The following is a 19,023-nucleotide window of genomic DNA, read 5'->3' on the forward strand; positions in this document are numbered from 1 at the left end:
TTAATTAAATTAATAAATTATTTAAATTTAATTAATTAAGTTAATTTCCCATTGGGAGGCGCTGTGGTGGTGGCGGCGCTGGGCGCCGCCATTGCGTACGGAGGAGGGGGGAAGGCGGTGGCGCCGCTTCCGCTTCCGGCCGGGGCGGCGGGAGTTGTTGGTGGTAGCGGGGAGGGTGGGGGGGGGGTTGGCGGCCGCCGAGCGGCTTCGGCGGAGCCGGGAGGTAACGGGGGGGGGGGTCCGGGAGGGGGGGGGGAGATAGGGGGGGTCGGGGGGGGGGACATGGGGCGGGGGGGGGGCAGGAGGGGCAGGAGGGGGCGGGGGAGGGGGGCAGGAGGGGCAGGATCCGGTGGGGGGGGGGCGGTTATGGGGGGTATCGGAGGGGTGGGGGGGGGGATTTAAAGGGACAGGAGGTAATTTTAGGGGGGGGCATTTGGGGCATTGAGGAGCTGGGGGGGCTATAGGGGGCTGGGGGGGGGTCTCTAGGGGCCTGGGAGGGGCCATAGGGACCGGGGTGGGGGGAGTCTATAGGGATCTGAGGGGGGCTATAGGGGCCTGGGGATTCTTAGGGATCTGGGAGGGGCTATAGGGCCGGGGGGGGGGGCTATAGGGGCCTGGGGCGGGGGGGTCTATAGGGGCCGGGGGGGGGGCATAGGGCCTAGGGGGGCTATAGGGGCCCCGGGAGGGGCTATAGGGACCTAGGGGGGGGCTTATAGGGGCCGGGGGGTCTATAGGGCCCGGGGGGGGGGGAGTTATAGGGACCAGGGGGGTTATAGGGGCCGGGGGGTCTATAGGGCCTGGGGGGGTCTATAGGGGCCGGGGGGGTCTATAGGGGCCTAGGAGGGGCTATAGGGCCTGGGGGGGGGCTATAGGGGTCTGAGGGGGGTCTATAGGGACCGGGGGGGGGAGTCTATAGGGGTCTCAGGGGGCTATAGGGGCCTGGGGGGGGTCTATAGGGGCCTGGGGGGGGTCTATAGGGGCCTGGGGGGGGGGGCTATAGGGGCCTGAGGGGGGGTCTATAGGGACCGGGGTGGGGCTATAGGGGCCTGGGTGGGACCTATAGGGGTCTGAGGGGGGTCTATAGGGGCCCGGGGGGGGCCATAGGGGCCAGGGGGGGGGGTTTATAGAGACTGGGGGGGGGTCATAGGGCGCTGGGGGGGGGTCTATAGGGGCCCGGAGAGGAGTTATAGGGACCTGGAGGGGGGGCAAAGGGGTCTGAGGGGGGGGTCTTATAGGGCCCATGGGGGGGCACATTTTGGGGGGGGGGTCCCCCCCCTAATCCGCTTCCCTCCGTTGTTTTCCCAGCCCCTCCATCCAGGCGGATCGAGCGGCTCCCGGATCCCGGAATTCCGCGGCTCCCGGATCCGGAATCCCGCATGGCTCCGGCGGGGCCCCCCCCTCCGGCGGCGGCCCGGACGCCTGGGCCCCCCTGAGGTGGGATTGAAGGGGGGGGGACACTCTCCGTGCCCCCCCCCCCCCCCCCCGCTCCGGATTGGGAATTCCGCCATGGGAGACGCGGAGCAGCGGGCGGAAGCGGCGGGAGGGCGGGAGACGCCGCCGGGGCAGCTCCAAGCGGAAAACCGGGATGAGGCCGGAGCCGCCGGCGGGTGCCGAGATCCCAAAATCCCCCCGGAAAACGAGGAAGGGCTGGAGGAGGAGGAGGAGGAGGAGGAAGAGGAGGAAGAGCTGGATCCCCGCATCCAGGTGGGCGCCTTCCCGCTTGGGAATCCCCCTCCGGATCCCGCGGGAATATCCCTTGGGATCCTCTCCCTTTTCCTGGATCCCGCTGGAGTATCCCTTGGGATCCTCTCCCTTTTCCTGGATCCCGCTGGAATATCCCTTGGGATCCTCTCCCTTTTTGTGGATCCCGCCGGAATATCCCTTGGGATCCTCTCCCTTTTCCTGGATCCCGCCGGAATATCCCTTGGGATCCTCTCCCTTTTCCTGGATCCCGCCGGAATATCCCTTGGGATCCTCTCCCTTTTCCTGGATCCCGCCGGAATATCCCTTGGGATCCTCTCCCTTTTCCTGGATCCCGCCGGAATATCCCTTGGGATCCTCTCCCTTTTCCTGGATCCCGCCGGAATATCCCTTGGGATCCTCTCCCTTTTCCTGGATCCCGCCGGAATATCCCTTGGGATGCTCTCCCTTTTCCTGGATCCCGCCGGAATATCCCTTGGGATCCTCTCCCTTTTCCTGGATCCCGCCGGAATATCCCTTGGGATCCTCTCCCTTTTCCTGGATCCCGCCGGAATATCCCTTGGGATCCTCTCTCTTTTCCTGGATCCCGCCGGAATATCCCTTGGGATGCTCTCCCTTTTCCTGGATCCCGCCGGAATATCCCTTGGGATCCTCTCCCTTTTCCTGGATCCCGCCGGAATATCCCTTGGGATCCTCTCCCTTTTTCCCAGGAGGAGCTGGAGCGCCTCAACGAGGCCAACGAGGAGATCAACCGCGTGGAGCTGGAGCTGGACGTGAGCCGGAATTCCCATTCCCGCGGCCGGAATTCCCATTCCGGGCGCCTCCTATTCCCCCTCACCGGGGCCATTCCCGCTCATCGGCGGCGGTTTCTGGGCTCATTCCCGGTTATTCCGGGTGTTTTTTTGCCCGGCTTCCCGAGCGTTCCCGCCGTTTTCCCGCAGGAAGCGCGCTCCGCGTACCGCCGCGTCCTCTCGGAATCCGCCCGGAAGTTGGATGCCCAGAGCTCCCAGCTGGGAAACTGCGTGGAAAAATCCCGGCCCTACTACGAGGCCCGGCGCTTGGCCAAGGAGGTGATGAGCCCGGGATTCCCGGGATTCCCGAAATTCCCCCACGCTTCCCGAAATTCTCCCAAATTTACAGAATTCTTAAAATTCCCCCAACTTTCCTGAAATTCCCCCAACTTTCCTGAAATTCCCCCAACTTTCCTGAAATTCCCCCCAAATTCCCCCAAATGTCCCCAAATTCCCCCAAATGTCCCCCAAATATCCCAAAATTCCTCCAAATGTCCCCCAAATATCCCAAAATTCCCCAAATTCCCAAGTTTCCCTAAATCCCCAAATTTACAGAAATCCTAAATTTCCCCCAACTTTCCCCAAATTCCCCCAAATTTATAGAAATCCCAACTTTCCCCCAACTTTCCCCAAATTCCCCCAAATTTACAGCAATCCCCAAATTCCCCCTACTTTCGTGAAATTCCCCCAAATTTATGAAAATCCCCAAATTCCCCCAAATTTCCCCAAATTCCCCCAAATCCCCCAAATTCCCCCAAATCCCCCCAATTCCCCAAATTCCCCCAAATCCCCCCAATTCCCAAAATTCCCCCAAATTCCCCCAAATCCCCCCAATTTCCCAAATTCCCCCAAATCCCCCCAATTTCCCAAAATTCCCCCAAATCCCTCCAATTTCCCAAATCCCCCCAAATCCCTCCAATTCCCCCAATTCCCCCAGATCCCCCCAATTCCCCAAATTCTCCCAAATTCCCGCAAATTTCCCCCAATTTCCCAAATTCCCCCAAATCCCCCCAATTTCCCAAATTCCCCCAAATCCCCCCAATTCCCAAAATTCCCCCAAATCCCCCCAATCCCCCCAATTTCCCTGAATCCCCCCAAATGTCCCCATAATCCCCAATATCCCCCAAATCCCCAGAATTCCCCCCAAATCCCAAAATTCCAAAAAAACCCCCAAATTTCCCAATTTTTCCCAGAATTCCCCCAAAATTCCCAAAATTCCCAAATTTTCCCAGAATTCCCAAAAAATCCCAAAATTCCCGGCGTTCCGGCAGGCGCAGCAGGAGACGCAGCGCGCGGCGCTCCGGTACGAGCGCGCCGTCAGCCTCCACAGCGCCGCCCGGGAAATGGTGTCCGTGGCGGAACAGGGAGTCCTGGCCCAGCGGAACCGCCTGGATCCCACCTGGCAGGAGATGCTCAACCACGCCACCGGAAAGGTGGGAACGCCGGGAATCCCCCCCGGAATTCCCCTTGGGAATTCCCCCCATATCCCCCTGTTTGTTTATTGGGCTGCGCTGGGAATGTCGGGCGCGATTCCGGGGTATTTGGGACAAGCGGGAGCCGTTGGCGATGGAGCCGATCCCGGGATTGGGAATGTCTCTTATAAGGAAAAATTGAAGGAATGGGGTTGTTTAGGTGGAATTGGGAATGTTTCTTATAAACAAGGATTAAGGGAATGGGGTTGTTTAGGTGGGAAAAGAAGGATTTGGAGAGCTTAGGGACTAGGTATTCCATAGAGATCCCTGCTAACCTCAACCATTCCGGGATTGTGGAATTCTAGGATTTTGTCATTCAGGGATTGTGGGATTTTGTCATTCTGGAGCTCTGGGATTGTGGGATTCTGGGGTTTTTCATTCTGGGATTCTGGGATCCCATGATTCTGGGTTTCCACAATTCTGGAATTCCGCAGCTGGGATTCCAGAATTCCAGGATTTTGCGGTCCTGAGATCCCGGGATTCTGGGTTCCTGGGGTAGCACAATTCCATGATTCCATGGCTCCGGGATCCTGGAGTTCCAGGATTCCACGGTTCTGGGATTCCGTGATTTTGGGATTCCGGTGTTCCACGGTTGCGGGTTTCCGCAATTCCAGGATTCTGGCATTCCGGGTTTCTGCGGTTCCAGGATCCCGGCACTCCCCAGTTCCGTGTTCCCTTGATTCCGGGATCCCAGCGCTCCCCAATCCCCCATTCCCACATTCTGGCATTCCCACTCTCCCCCATTCCCACATTCCGGCATTCCCACTCTCCCCCATTCCCACATTCCGGCATTCCCACTCTCCCAACTCTCCCCATTCCCACATTCCCACATTCCCGGCATTCCCGCAGGTGAACGAGGCGGAGGCGGAGCGGCTGCGCTCCGAGCGGGAACACGCCGGAGCGACGCAGCCCTCCCTGATCCCCATTCCCACATTCCGGCATTCCCGGCATTCCCACTCTCCCCATTCCCCCATTCTCACATTCCGGCATTCCCGCTCTCCCCATTCCCACATTCCGGCATTCCCGCTCTCCCCATTCCCGCATTCTGGCATTCCTGCTCTCCCCATTCCCGTTCTCCCGGCCCTCCCAAATCCCCCATTCCAGCTCTCCCCCATTCCCCCATTCCGGCATTCCCGCTCTCCCCATTCCCCCATTCCGGCATTCCCGCTCTCCCCATTCCCACATTCCAGCATTCCCAGCGTTCCCGCAGGTGAACGAGGCGGAGGCGGAGCGGCTGCGCTCCGAGCGGGAACGCGCCGGAGCGACGCGGCCCTCCCTGATCCGCCATTCCCCCATTCCCACATTCCGGCATTCCCGGCATTCCCGCTCTCCCCATTCCCACATTCCCCCATTCCGGCATTCCCGCTCTCCCCATTCCGGCATTCCCGCTCTCCCCATTCCGGCATTCCCACATTCTGGCATTCCTGCTCTCCCCATTCCCATTCTCCCGGCCCTCCCAAATCCCCCATTCCCGCTCTCCCCATTCCCACCTTCTGGCATTCCCGGCGTTCCCGGAGCGACGCGGCCCTCCCTGATCCGCCATTCCCCCATTCCCACATTCCGGCATTCCCGGCGTTCCCGCAGGTGAACGAGGCGGAGGCGGAGCGGCTGCGCTCCGAGCGGGAACACGCCGGAGCGACGCGGCCCTCCCTGATCCCCCATTTCCCCATTCCCACATTCCGGCATTCCCGGCATTCCTGGTATTCCCGCAGGTGAACGAGGCGGAGGCGGAGCGGCTGCGCTCCGAGCGGGAACACGCCGGAGCGACGCGGCGCTGCCGGGAAGCCGAGGCCCAGGTCCAGGCGCTCCAGAAATCCCTGCGGAGGCTCCTCCGGAAAAGCCGCCCCTACTTCGAGCTCAAGGCCCAGCTCGGCCAGGTCCTGGAGGTGGGAATGCCGCCGGGAATGCCGCCGGAGCAGGAATGCCGTCGGGAATGCCGGCGGATGGGGGTGCCTTTCCCGGCCGCTTTGGCAGGAGGGAATGGGAAAGGGGAAGCGGGAGGGAGGGGGGAAGCGGGATGATCCCGGCTGCTTTTCCGGGTGGGAATGGGAGGTGGGAAATGGGGATGGAGGCGGGAAGCGGGATGGAGGGGGGAACTGGGATGTCCCTGGGTCCTTTCCCGATTGGAAATGGGACACACGGAACTGGGATGGAGGAAGGAACTGGGATGGCCCCGGCTCCTTTTCCCTTTGGAAATGGGACATGGGGAACTGGGATGGAGGAAGGAACTGGGATGGCCCCGGCTTCTTTTCCCTTTGGAAATGGGACATGGGGAACTGGGATCCCGGCAGCCCCTTTCCCATTGGGAAACAGGGAACCAGGATTCCCACAGCCCCTTTCCCATTAGGAAACGGAACCGGGATGCAGGGGGGAACGGAGATGCCCTGTAGCCCTTTCCCATTAGGATACAGGGAACTGGGATCCCCGCAGCCCCTTTCCCGTTAGGAAACAGGGAACTGGGATCTCTGCAGTCCCTTTCCCATTAGAAATCTGGAAATTGGGATGCTCTGTAGGCCCTTTCCCATTAGGAACCGGGATACAGGCAGGGATCGGAGTCCCCGCAGCCCCTTTCCCATTGGGATACAGGGAACTGGGATCCCCACAGCCCCTTTCCCATTGGGAAACAGGGAACCGGGATCCCCGCAACCCCTTTCCCATTAGGAATCTGGAAATCGGGATGCCTTGTAGGCCCTTTCCCATTAGGAACCGGGATACAGGCAGGGATCGGGGTCCCCGCAGCCCCTTTTCCATTGGGAAACAGGGAACTGGGATGCAGGGGGGAACCGGGATGCCCGTAGCCCCTTTCCCATTGGGAACCGGGATCCCCGCAGCCCCTTTCCCATTAGGAACCCGGGAACCGGGATACAGGGGGGTCATGGGCTCCCCGCAGCCCTTCCCGCACACCCATTCCCGGCATTCCCGGCATTCCCAATCTCAGGAACACAAGGGCCGCCTGCTGGCGCTGGAGCGGCGCGCGGCGGCCGCTAAGAGGGATACAGGGATACAGGGATACAGGGAACCGGGATGCATGGGGGAAGCGGGCTCCGCCCACCCATTCCCGACATTCCCGGCATTCCCAATCTCAGGAACACAAGGGCCGCCTGCTGGCGCTGGAGCGGCGCGCGGCGGCCGCCAAGAGGGATACCGGGATACAGGGAACAGGGATCCCCGCAGCCCCTTTTCCATTGGGATACAGGGAATTGGGATCCCCACAGCCCCTTTTCCATTGGGAAACAGGGAACTGGGATCCTGGCAGCCCCTTTCCCATTAGGAACCCGGGAACCGGGATACAGGGGGGTCATGGGCTCCCCGCAGCCCTTCCCGCACACCCATTCCCGACATTCCCGGCATTCCCAATCTCAGGAACACAAGGGCCGCCTGCTGGCGCTGGAGCGGCGCCCGGCGGCCGCCAAGAGGGATACAGGGATACAGGGAACCGGGATGCATGGGGGAATCGGGCTCCGCACACCCATTTCCGCACACCCATTCCCGACATTCCCGGCATTCCCAATCTCAGGAACACAAGGGCCGCCTGCTGGCGCTGGAGCGGCGCGCGGCGCCCGCCAAGAGGGATACAGGGATACAGGGATACAGGGAACAGGGATCCCCACAGCCCCTTTTCCATTGGGAAACAGGGAACCGGGATCCTGGCAGCCCCTTTCCCATTACGAAACAGGGAACCGGGATGCATGGGGGAAGCGGGCTCCGCACACCCATTCCCGCCCACCCATTCCCGACATTCCCGGCATTCCCAACCTCAGGAACACAAGGGCCGCCTGCTGGCGCTGGAGCGGCGCGCGGTGGCTGCCAAGAGGGATACAGGGATACAGGGAACCGGGATGCATGGGGGAATCGGGCTCCGCACACCCATTCCCGCACACCCATTCCCGACATTCCCGGCATTCCCAATCTCAGGAACACAAGGGCCGCCTGCTGGCGCTGGAGCGGCGGGCGACGGCCGCCAAGAGGGATACAGGGATACAGGGAACCGGGATGCATGGGGGAATCGGGCTCCGCACACCCATTCCCGCACACCCATTCCCGACATTCCCGGCATTCCCAATCTCAGGAACACAAGGGCCGCCTGCTGGCGCTGGAGCGGCGCGCGGCGGCCGCCAAGAGGGATACCGGGATACAGGGAACCGGGATACAGGGGGGTCGTGGGCTCCCGCAGCCCTTCCCGCACACCCATTGCCGACATTCCCGGCATTCCCAATCTCAGGAACACAAGGGCCGCCTGCTGGCGCTGGAGCGGCGCGCGGCGGCCGCCAAGAGGGATACAGGGATACAGGGAACTGGGATCCCCACAGCCCCTTTTCCATTGGGAAACAGGGAACTGGGATCCCCAAAGCCCCTTTTCCATTGGGAAACAGGGAACCAGGATCCCCGCAGCCCATTTCCTATTGGGAAACAGGGAACTGGGATCCTGGCAGCCCCTTTCCCATTAGGAAACAGGGAACCAGGATGCATGGGGGAAGCGGGCTCCGCACACACATTCCCGGCATTCCCGATGGCAGGAACACAAGGGCCGCCTGCTGGCGCTGGAGCGGCGCGCGGCGGCCGCCAAGAGGGATACAGGGATACAGGGAACTGGGATACATGGGGGAATTGGGCTCCGCACACCCATTCCCGACATTCCCGGCATTCCCAATCTCAGGAACACAAGGGCCGCCTGCTGGCGCTGGAGCGGCGCGCGGCGGCCGCCAAGAGCCGCTATTCCGCGGCGCTCCGGAGCCTGGAGCGCCTGAGCGAGCGGATCCACGCGCGGCGCCGCCTCCGGCCCCGCGCCGCTCCGGTGGGAGCCGAGGCCGCTCCCGGCGGGAATTCCGGCGTTCCCGGCGCCTCCGTGCTCAGCCTGCAGACCATCGCGTCCGACCTGCAGAAGTTCGACTCCGTGGAGCATCTGTTGGGAATGGGAGACGCCGCCAGCCTGCGCGGAGCCGAGGAGCCGGAGCGGCGCCGCTGCCGGCACCAGCGGAGCGTCAGCCTCTAGCGCCGGGAATGGGCTCCGGAGACACCGGGAATGGGCTCCGGAGGCGCCGGGTGGGCCGGGAATGGCCTTCCGGAGCGCCCGGAGATGCCGGGAATGGGCTCCGGAGCGCCCGGAGATGCCGGGAATGGCCTTCTGGAGCCCCTGGAGACACCGGGAATGGGCTCTGGAGCGCCCGGAGATGCCGGGAATGGGCTCCGGAGGCGCCGGGTGGGCCGGGAATGGCCTTCCGGAGCGCCCGGAGCCACCGGGAATGGCCTTCCGGAGCGTCCGGAGACACCGGGAATGGGCTCCGGATGGGCCAGGAATGGCCTTCTGGAGCCCCTGTAGACACCGGGAATGGGCTCTGGAGCGCCCGGAGACACCGGGAATGGGCTCCGGAGGCGCCGGATGTGCCGGGAATGGGCTCCGGAGCGCCGGAGACACCGGGAATGGGCTCCGGAGGCGCCGGGTGGGCTGGGAATGGCCTTCCGGAGCGCCGGAGACACCGGGAATGGGCTCTGGAGGTGCCGGATGTGCCGGGAATGGGCTCCGGAGCGCCAGAGACACCGGGAATGGGCTCCGGAGGCGCCGGATGTGCCGGGAATGGCCTTCCGGAGCTGCCGGGAATGGCCTTCCGGAGCTGCCGGGAATGGGCTCTGGAGCCCCTGGATGTGCCGGAATGGCCTTCTGGAGCTGACGAAGGTGCCGGGAAAGGCCTTCCAGAGCGCCCAGAGACACCGGGAATGGGCTCCGGAGGCGCCGGATGAGCCGGGAATGGCCTTCTGGAGCCACCTGAGGTGTCGGGAATGGCCTTCCGGAGCTTCCAGAGGCGCCTCCGGCTCCGCCGCTTCATTGCGGCGGGAAGAGCCGGGATCGGCTCCGGCTCCGCTCCGGGATCCCTCCTTCTCCAGAGCCTCCGGCCCGGGAAGAGCCTGGAAAAGTGGCGGCTGCTTCCGCCTTGGACACTGCGGCATTCCCGGGAAAAGGACCCGGGGCCGCACTCTTCCCTATGGCATTCCCATGTGCAGGAATGCCACGTTTTTTGGGATGGGGCAGCCCCCTGCCCCCCTCCCTTCCCTTTTCCCTACAATTCCGGTGCTGGAAGCGGGAAGCGTCGCCCCCGCTCCCATTTTTCCCCCTTTCCCTTTAAATTATCCCATTGGGTCCCTCCTTCCCGCCTTTTTTCCGCGTTTTCCGGAGGGGCCGGCAGTGCGGCGGCCGCCATGAGACCGGCCGGGTCGGAAGCGGCCGCGGAGCGGCTCCCGCGGGATTTTCCCAAGTAAAATGGAATTTTCCTCCCCTTTTCCTTCATTTTTCCCGAATCCGCCGCATTCCCGGCTCCGCGCGCAGGTTTGTGGGAAAAGGGGGCGGTTCCGGGTTTTATTTTTTAGGGATTTTTCCCTGTTTTCCCCCCTCCCAAGTGCGAATCATCCCATTGGGATCCCGGCATGGCCCAAAGTTTTGGGATCCGGAAAGCCGAAAAAATGGGAAAAGGATCAAATAAAAATGTAGAATCCGCCCGTTTTTACCCTGGGAAAAGCAGATTCCAGCCGGGAATGGGGGTCACTCGGACACTAATTTATTTCTATGCACCAAAAAGAAAGAAAAAGGGACAAAAAAAATAAAGGTGGGAGAAAAACCGCGGAAAAGCCGAGATTCCGGCTTGGAAACACTGGGAATTCCGGGAATTGCCGCCCCGAGGGCGCCACATCCTCCTTTTCATCCCGTTTCCCCCTCGGATGGTTCCAGTGGTTCCGATTGGGGCTGATTTGGTCCAAATCCTTCGTTTGGGATTGGTGGGGATCCAGGGATTGTCCGGAGCGGGAATGGGATGGCCGGGATGAATGGGACACAGTGGGATCTGCGGTGGGAGCCGCAATTCCTGCTGCCGTCCATGGGGATTCCCATGCAATTCCTGGGGCAATCCATGGGGATTCCTGGAGCAATCCATGGGTGATTCCCGGTGCAATTCCTGCTGTCATCCTTGGGGATTCCTGGGGCAATTCCTGGGGCAATCCATGGGGATTCCTGGGGCAATCCATGGGTGATTCCCGGTGCAATTCCTGGGGCAATCCCTGGGGTGATTCCCGGTGCAATTCCTGGTGCAATCCATGGGAATTCCTGCTGCAATTCCAGGTGCAATCCATGAGGATTCCTGCTGCAATCCACGGGGCGATTCCCAGTGCAATTCCCAATGCAATCCGTGGTTACATCCATGGTGCAATCCACACGCTGCGCAATTCCCAGGACGATTCCCGCTGCTCTTCCCGCCAAGTTTTCCACCTTCCCAAGCCAATTCCTCCCGCTCCGGCATCACATCCCATTAATTCCCCCCTTGATTTTCACATCCCAGGACCGATCCGCACGGATGCGGCGGCGCTTCCCGACTCCGGCTCTTCCCACATCACCCCTTTCATTCCCATTTCCAAGTTTTTTTTCCATTTTTTCCCATTTTCCCATTTTTTCCCATTTTCCCATTTTTTCCCATTTTCCCATTTTTTTGGGATATTTTTGGTCTCCTTTCGCACGGCTCCGACTTCTCCTTCTCCAAGCAAAATCCTTGGATGTTTCTCCCCCTTTTTAACACATTTTTCCTTCCAACTTTTCCCGATTCTCCATGATTTCTCTGTTCCCAACTTCATCCTTTTATTCCTTTAAAGCAAAAAGTCTCATTTTCCCATTTTTTATCTTCTTTAGGGAAAAAAAAAGGCTCTTCAAGCCTTATTTCTCCTTCTTTTCCACTTCTTCCTGCTTTTCCTGCTTTGATCCTTGTTGTTCCTTGATTTTTTAACATTATTTTGTATTTTTCCTTTTTTTTAAATTATTTTTTCCTCTTTTTTGTGTCTTTTTTTCCTTTTTCCCGTGTATTCCCATCCGGAATCCGAGGCGCCGCATCCCAGTCTTTCCCTTTGGAGCCGGCGCCTCCGGCCGGGAGCAGGAGCGGATCCAGAGCGGGAAAAGGGAAGGGGAGGGATGTAGGAATCATTAAAAAGGGAAAATTCCCACTGCAGATTCACGGAAAGGCTCCAACTGCGCCGGGAATGAATCCGCAGGGATTTGCCGGCGTTTTCCATTCCTTCTTCCCAATAAGCCAAGGGAAAAGAAAGGAGCAGCTTCCGATTGGGAATAGCAGCTCGGAACAGTGGGAGCCGGGCCGGGAAACCCGGAGCTGCCGCTCCGGAATCTCTGCGGATGCTCCGGCTCCGCTCGGGATGCTCCAGGGATTCCCTGGATCCTCCCCATGTGTCCCGGTGGTGGCAGCTCTCCAGATGCTCCGCTGGTTTTCCGGGAAATGGAAGTGTCCGGGATGCAGGGATGGATGGGAGCAGCAGGAGCATCCTTGGCATGTGGAGCACATGGAGCATCCCGAGTACCCGGAGCATCCTGAGGACCTGGAGCATCCGGAGTACCCGGAACACCTGGAGCATCCAGAACATTGGGAGCATCCCGAGGACCTGGAGCATCCGGAGTACCCGGAGCACCTGGAGCATCCAGAACATTGGGAGCATCCCGAGGACCTGGAGCACCTGGAGCATCCAGAGCATGGGAAGCACCAGGAGCATCAGGAGCACCCGGAGCATCCTCAGTATTTGTAGCACCTAGAGCAACCGGAGTGTCTGGAGCATCCCGAGTGTCCGGAGAATCCAGAGTGCCCAGAGCATCCCGAGTGTCCCGAGCACCTTGAGTGCCTGGAGCACCCTGAGTGTCTGGAGCATCCCAAGCATCCGGAGCATCCCGATTGTCCGGAGCATCCCGAGTGTCTGGAGCATCCTGAGTGCCTGGAGCACCTCAAGTGTCTGGAGCATCCCGAGTGTCCAGAGCATCTTGAGTGTGTGGAGCACTCCGAGTGTCCGGAGCATCTTAAGTGTTCGGAGCATCTTGAGTGTCCGGATCCGGAGCATCTTGAGTATCTGGAGCACCTCGAGTGTGAGGAGCATCCCAAGTGTCTGGAGCATCCTGAGTGTCCCGAGCACCTTGAGTGCCTGGAGCATCCCAAGTGTCTGGAGCACCTCAAGTGCTCAGAGCACCTCAAGTGTCCGGAGCATCCCGAGTGTTTGGAGCAGCTCAAGTGCTCAGAGCATCTCAAGTGTCCGGAGCATCTCAAGTGTCCGGAGCATCCCAAGTGTTTGGAGCATCCCAAGTGTCTGGAGCATCGCGAGCACCTCGAGTGCTCACAGCACCTCAAGTGTCCGGAGCATCCCGAGTGTCCCGAGCACCTTGAGTGCCTGGAGCATCCCAAGTTTCTGAAGCATCCCGAGCGTCCGGAGCATCCCAAGTGTCTGGAGCAGCTCAAGTGCTCAGAGCACCTCAAGTGTCCGGAGCATCTCAAGTGTCCGGAGCATCCCAAGCGTCCGGAGCGCCCGGATGGCGGCGGCCCCGTCCTAGTTGCCCACGGAGGGCCCGGCGGCGGCGGCCGGCGCGAAGGCTCCGTGCGGGAAGGCGCGAGCCGGGAAGGAGAGCGCCCAGGGCAGCTCCAGGGGGGCGCCCGCCAAGGGCCCCGCGGCGGCTCCGGCGGCGGCTCCGGCGGCGGCTCCGGCGGCCCCGTGCGTGCGCCGGTGCCGGTTGAGGTGGGAGCTGCGGCTGAAGCGCTTGCCGCACTGGCCGCACTCGTAGGGCTTCTCGCCCGTGTGCACGCGCCGGTGGATGGTGAGCTCGGAGCGCTGGATGAAGCTCTTCCCGCACTCGCCGCAGCCGTAGGGCTTCTCGCCCAGGTGGATGCGCCGGTGCTTGATGAGGTTGGAGCTCACGCTGAAGCGCTTGCCGCAATGGGGGCACTCGTAGGGCTTCTCGCCCGTGTGCATGCGCCGGTGCTTGGTGAGGTCCGACTTCTGGATGAAGCCCTTGCCGCACTCGGGGCACTTGTAGGGCTTGTCGCCCAGGTGCGTGCGCTGGTGCTTGAGCAGGTTGGAGCGCACGCCGAAGCGCTTGCCGCACTCGCCGCACGCGTGCGGCTTCTCGCCCGAGTGCAGCCGCCGGTGCTTGAGCAGCGCCGCGTTGCGCCCGAAGCTCTTGCCGCACTCGCCGCACGCGTAGGGCCGCTCGCCCGTCTGCGTCGCCGCGTGCCGCACGCGCCCCGGCGCCCACGCGGCGCCGCACGCGCCGCATGCGCCCGTACGCTTCCCTCCATGCACGCGCCGGTGCCGCTCCAAATGCGACCCCTGCGAAAACCCCTTCCCGCACTCGCCGCACCGGAACGGCTTCTCTCCCAAGTGGATGCGCCGGTGCCGATCCAAGTGGGAGCTCCACGCGAAGGCCTTGCCGCACTCGCCGCACCGATAGGGTTTCCCGGCGTTTTCCGGCGCCGCCGCCGGCGCCTTGGCGCACTCGGCGCACTCGGCGCGCGCCGGCCGGTGCGTGCGCCGGTGCCGCTCCAGGTGGGAGCTCCAGCTGAAGCTCTTGCCGCACTCGCCGCACGTGTAGGGCTTCTCGCCCGTGTGGATGCGCCGGTGCCGCTCCAGGTGCGAGTTCCAGTTGAAGCCCTTGCCGCACTCGCCGCACCGGAACGGCTTCTCCTCCGCCGCCGCCTTCCGCGGCTGGAGCGGCCCCGCGGGCGCCGGGAAGCCCTTCCCGCCCTCGGCGCCCTGGCCCGGCCGCGGCGCCCGGCGCTGGGGGCCGGCGCGGAAGCCCTCGGCGCGGCGGCGTTTCCCGAACCCCGGGTTCTTGGCGCAGTCGTGGCAGCGCCCGGGCGCCCGCGCCGGGAACTTCTTGAAGCCCACGCGGCTCTGCCGCTTGCCCGGCGCCTTCCGCGCCGGCGCCTCCGCTTTGCCGGGGCCCTCCGGGGCCTTGGTGGCCTCCGCGGTGCCCTTGGCCTTGCTCGGCGCCGGTCCCGGTGTCTCCGGCTTCTCCGGGGCGCCCGGTGCTGGTTCCTCCTCCTCGGTGTCGCTCAGCGGGCCCTCATCTGCGGGCGGCGCCATCGGCATTGACATCGGCATCCCCATCATCATCCTCATTGACATCGGCATCGTCATCCCCATCATCATCCTCAACCTCATCGTCATCCCCATTGAAGTCATCATCATCATCCCCATCGTCATCCTCATTCCCATCGTCATCCTCAACCCCATCGTCATCCCCATTGACATCATCATCCTCAACCTCATCGTCATCCCCATTGACATCGCCATACCCATTGACATCGTCATCCCCATTGACATTGTCATCATCATCATCCCCATTGAAGTCGTCATCATCATCCCCATCGTCATCTTCAACCCCATTGTCATCCTCAACCCCATCATCACCTCCATTGACATCATCATCCTCATCTCCATCAGTATCCTCATCCCCATCGTCATCCCCATCGACATCGTCATCCTCAACCCCATCATCATCCCCATTGAAGTCATCATCCTCCTCTCCATCGTCATCCTCAACCCCATCTTCAACTCCCTTGACATTGTCATCCCCATTGATATCATCATCCCTATTGACATCGTCATCCTCAACCCCATCGTCATCCCCATTGAAGTCGTCATCCTCATCCCCATCGTCATCCTCAACCCCATCGTCACCTCCATTGACATCGTCATCCCCCTTGACATCGTCATCATCATCCCCATCGTCATCCCCATCTCCATCGCCATCATCATCATCCTCCCCAACCCCATTGTCATCCCCATTGCCATCGTCATCCCCATTGACATCATCACCATCATCCCTATCAACATCTTCAGCCCCATCGTCATCGTCATTGTCATTCCCATCGTCATCAACCCCAACATCATCCCCATCATCATCAACAGCCCCATCGTCATCGTCAGCCCCATCACCACCATCTTTACCACCTCCATCCCCATGGCCATTGCCATCCGCATCTCCATGACCACGGCCATCGCCACCCTCATTGTCCTCTCCACCACCTTCCCATCCCCATCTCCATCACCATCATCTCCACCCCATTGCCTTCCTGTTGCCATCACCACCCTCCTCCTCCTCATCTCCCTCTCCCATTACCATCTTCATCGGCATCTTCACACCCATCCCCGTCCTCGTGGCCAAGGCCCTCTCCATTCCCATGGCCATTCCCATTCCCATGGCCATCCTCATCTCCATCCTCATCCCGTTGCCCATCACCATCCCCAGGGTATGGTGGGATATGGATATGGGCATGGATATGGGGGATCCCAGGGTCATCATCATCATTCCCATGGCCATCCCCATCCCCATCCTCATTCCATTGCCATCTCCATGGTCATCTCCATTCCCATTGTCATCTCCATTCCCATGGCCATCTCCATCCCCATCCCATTGCCATCTCCATCTCCTTGGCCATCTCCATCCCCATTCCCATGGCCATCCCATTCCCATGGCCATCTCCATCCCCATTCCCATGGCCATCTCCATCTCCTTGGCCATCTCCATCCCCATTCCCACGGCCATCCCCATCTCCATCCTCATCCCATCTCCATCCCCATTCCCATGGCCATCCCATTCCCATGACCATCCCCATCTCCTTGGCCATCTCCATCCCCATCCCATTGCCATCTCCATCTCCTTGGCCATCTCCATCCCCATTCCCACGGCCATCCCCATTCCCACGGCCATCCCCATCTCCATCCTCATCCCATCTCCATCCCCATCCTCATGGTCATCCCAGTTCCCATGGCCATCCCCATCTCCATCCCCATTCCCATGGCCATCCCCATCTTCTTGACCATCTCCATCCCCATCCCATTGCCATCTCCATCTCCTTGGCCATCTCCATCCCCATTCCCACGGCCATCCCCATCTCCATCCTCATCCCATCTCCATCCCCATCCCCATGGTCATCCCCATTCCCATGGTCATCCCCATCTCCATCCCCATCCCATTGCCATCTCCATCCCCATTCCCACGGCCATCCCCATCTCCATCCTCATCCCATCTCCATCCCCATCCCCATAGTCATCCCCATTCCCATGGTCATCCCCGTCTCCATCCTCATCCCATTGCCATCTCCATGGCCATTCCCATGGCCATCCCCATCTCCAAGCCTCAGCGCCTGCTCCCGGCTGCCTCTTTGGGATACGTTGGGACCTGGAGCCGGCCGGAATTCCGCCCCCCATTCCCATTCCCATTCCGCTCACCGGCCACCATTCCCCTCCGGCGGTGCGACTCGGCGAAGGCCGTGATCCGGGGCCAGCTGATGGCGATCTCCTCGGCTGCGGGATACACGGAGCGGGATGAGCGCTCGCCCGCTATTCCCGGAGCGGATCCTTCCGGAGCCGATCCGGCCTTGGAGCGGGATGGGGCAGCACGGGGCACCAAAGAGGGCAACGATCCCATGGATCCCACTTGGCACCGGAGCCACCTGGATCCCCAGCCCCATCCGAGCGGCTCCGACGTCCCCCTACGGATCGCTGATTCCCGAATTAACCGTTTGGGGCCTTTTCCCCCCAAAACAACGTGCTGGAACGGGGCGGATCCCGCCGGGAATTCGGGAATCCTCACCCAGCGAGATGACGTTCTCGTAGTTTTCCTGCATCTCGTCCCGGGAATCCAGGGTCGCGCGCGTGCCGGCGCCTCCGAGCCGCTCCGGGCCCTGCAAGATGGGGGGTTTTGGGGTGTTTTGGGATGTTTTGGGACGTTTTGGGACGTTTGGGGTATTTTGGGGTATTTTGGGGCATTTTGGGGTGTTTCGAGGGCGTTTTTCACCCCAAAGCAGAGCCAGGAGGGGGATGAGGGGATGGGATGTAGGGGGGATTGGGAGGGAATTCCAAGGGGGAAGACACAGGAGGAGATGGGAGGGATTGGGGGGATGTGGGGGGGATCCCGGGGGGATCCGGGGGAAATCCCAGGGGGATGTGGGGATGGATGTGGGGCGGATGGATATGGGGAATCCTGGGGGGATACAGGGATGGATGTGGGGGATCCCGGGGGGATGTGGGGGGGATTCTGGGGGGATTCAGGGATGGATGTGGGGGATTCCGGAGGGATCCGGGGGGGATGCGGGGATGGATGTGGGGGGGATGGATATGGGGGATCCCGGGGGGATGTGGGGGGGATCCCGGGGGGATCCCAGGGGGATGTAGGGGGGATTCAGGGATGGATGTGGGGGATTCCGGAGGGATCCGGGGGGGATGCGGGGATGGGATGGATGTGGGGGATCCCAGGGGGATGTGGGAAGGATCCTGGGGGATGCAGGGATGGATGCGGGGGATCCCGGCAGGATGTGGGGGGAATCCCTGGGGAATGTGGGGATGGATGTGGGGGGGATGGATACGGGGGATCCCGGAGGGATGTGGGGGGGATCCCGGGGGGATGTGGGAAGGATCCTGGGGGGATCCCAGGGGGATGTGGGGATGGATGTGGGGGGGATGGATATGGGGGATCCCAGAGGGATGTGGGGGGGATCCCGGGGGGATGTGGGAAGGATCCTGGGGGGATCCCAGGGGGATGTGGGGATGGATGTGGGGGGGATGGATATGGGGGATCCCGGGGGGATGTGGGGGGGATTCTGGGGGGATGCAGGGATGGATGTGGGGGATTCCGGAGGGATCCGGGGGGGATGCGGGGATGGATGTGGGGGATCCCAGGGGGATGTGGGAAGGATCCTGGGGGATGCAGGGATGGATGCGGGGGATCCCGGCAGGATGTGGGGGGAAATCCCTGGGGAATGTGGGGATGGATGTGGGGGGGATGGATACGGGGGATCCCGGAGGGATGTGGGGGGGATCCCGGGGGGATGTGGGAAGGATCCTGGGGGGATCCCAGGGGGATGTGGGGATGGATGTGGGGGGGATGGATATGGGGGATCCCGGAGGGATGTGGGGGGATCCCAGGGGGATGTGGGAAGGATCCTGGGGGGATCCCGGGGGGATGTGGGGGAAATCCCTGGGGAATGTGGGGATGGATGTGGGGGGGATGGATATGGGGGATCCCAGGGGGATGTGGGGGGGATCCCAGGGGGATGTGGGAAGGATCCTGGGGGATGCAGGGATGGATGCGGGGGATCCCGGGGGGATGTGGGGGAAATCCCTGGGGAATGTGGGGATGGATGTGGGGGGGATGGATACGGGGGATCCCAGGGGGATGTGGGGATGGATGTGGGGGGGATGGATGTGGGGAATCCCGGCGGGATGAGGGGATGGATGTGGAGGATCCCAGG

General features: G+C 61.8%; 2 protein-coding genes across 2 annotated transcripts in view; one reads left to right on the forward strand and one right to left on the reverse strand.

Moving 5' to 3' along the window:
• The window catches only part of LOC104565928 (uncharacterized), a gene marked incomplete at its 3' end in the record, with an annotated part of 28,960 nt that extends 11,560 nt beyond the window's left edge, over positions 1-17,400 (reverse strand). Inside the window, 3 exon segments of the mRNA XM_088539374.1 lie at positions 13,475-14,835; positions 17,003-17,077; positions 17,367-17,400. Coding sequence (XP_088395500.1) covers positions 13,475-14,835; positions 17,003-17,077; positions 17,367-17,400 — 1,470 coding nt within the window.
• On the forward strand, positions 1,507-8,957 carry SH3BP5L (SH3 binding domain protein 5 like). Its single transcript, XM_088539377.1, has 6 exons — positions 1,507-1,704; positions 2,412-2,474; positions 2,643-2,771; positions 3,764-3,925; positions 5,677-5,850; positions 8,622-8,957. Exons 1-6 carry the CDS (start codon positions 1,507-1,509, stop codon positions 8,955-8,957), a joined length of 1,062 nt encoding a protein of 353 aa, XP_088395503.1.
• Positions 17,401-19,023: the final 1,623 nt, after the last annotated feature.

Source organism: Tinamus guttatus, unplaced genomic scaffold (genome assembly GCF_059628265.1).
Source record: "Tinamus guttatus ecotype Peru unplaced genomic scaffold, ASM5962826v1 Tinamus_guttatus_pri_ptg001614l, whole genome shotgun sequence".
Classification (NCBI taxonomy): Eukaryota; Metazoa; Chordata; class Aves; order Tinamiformes; family Tinamidae; genus Tinamus; species Tinamus guttatus.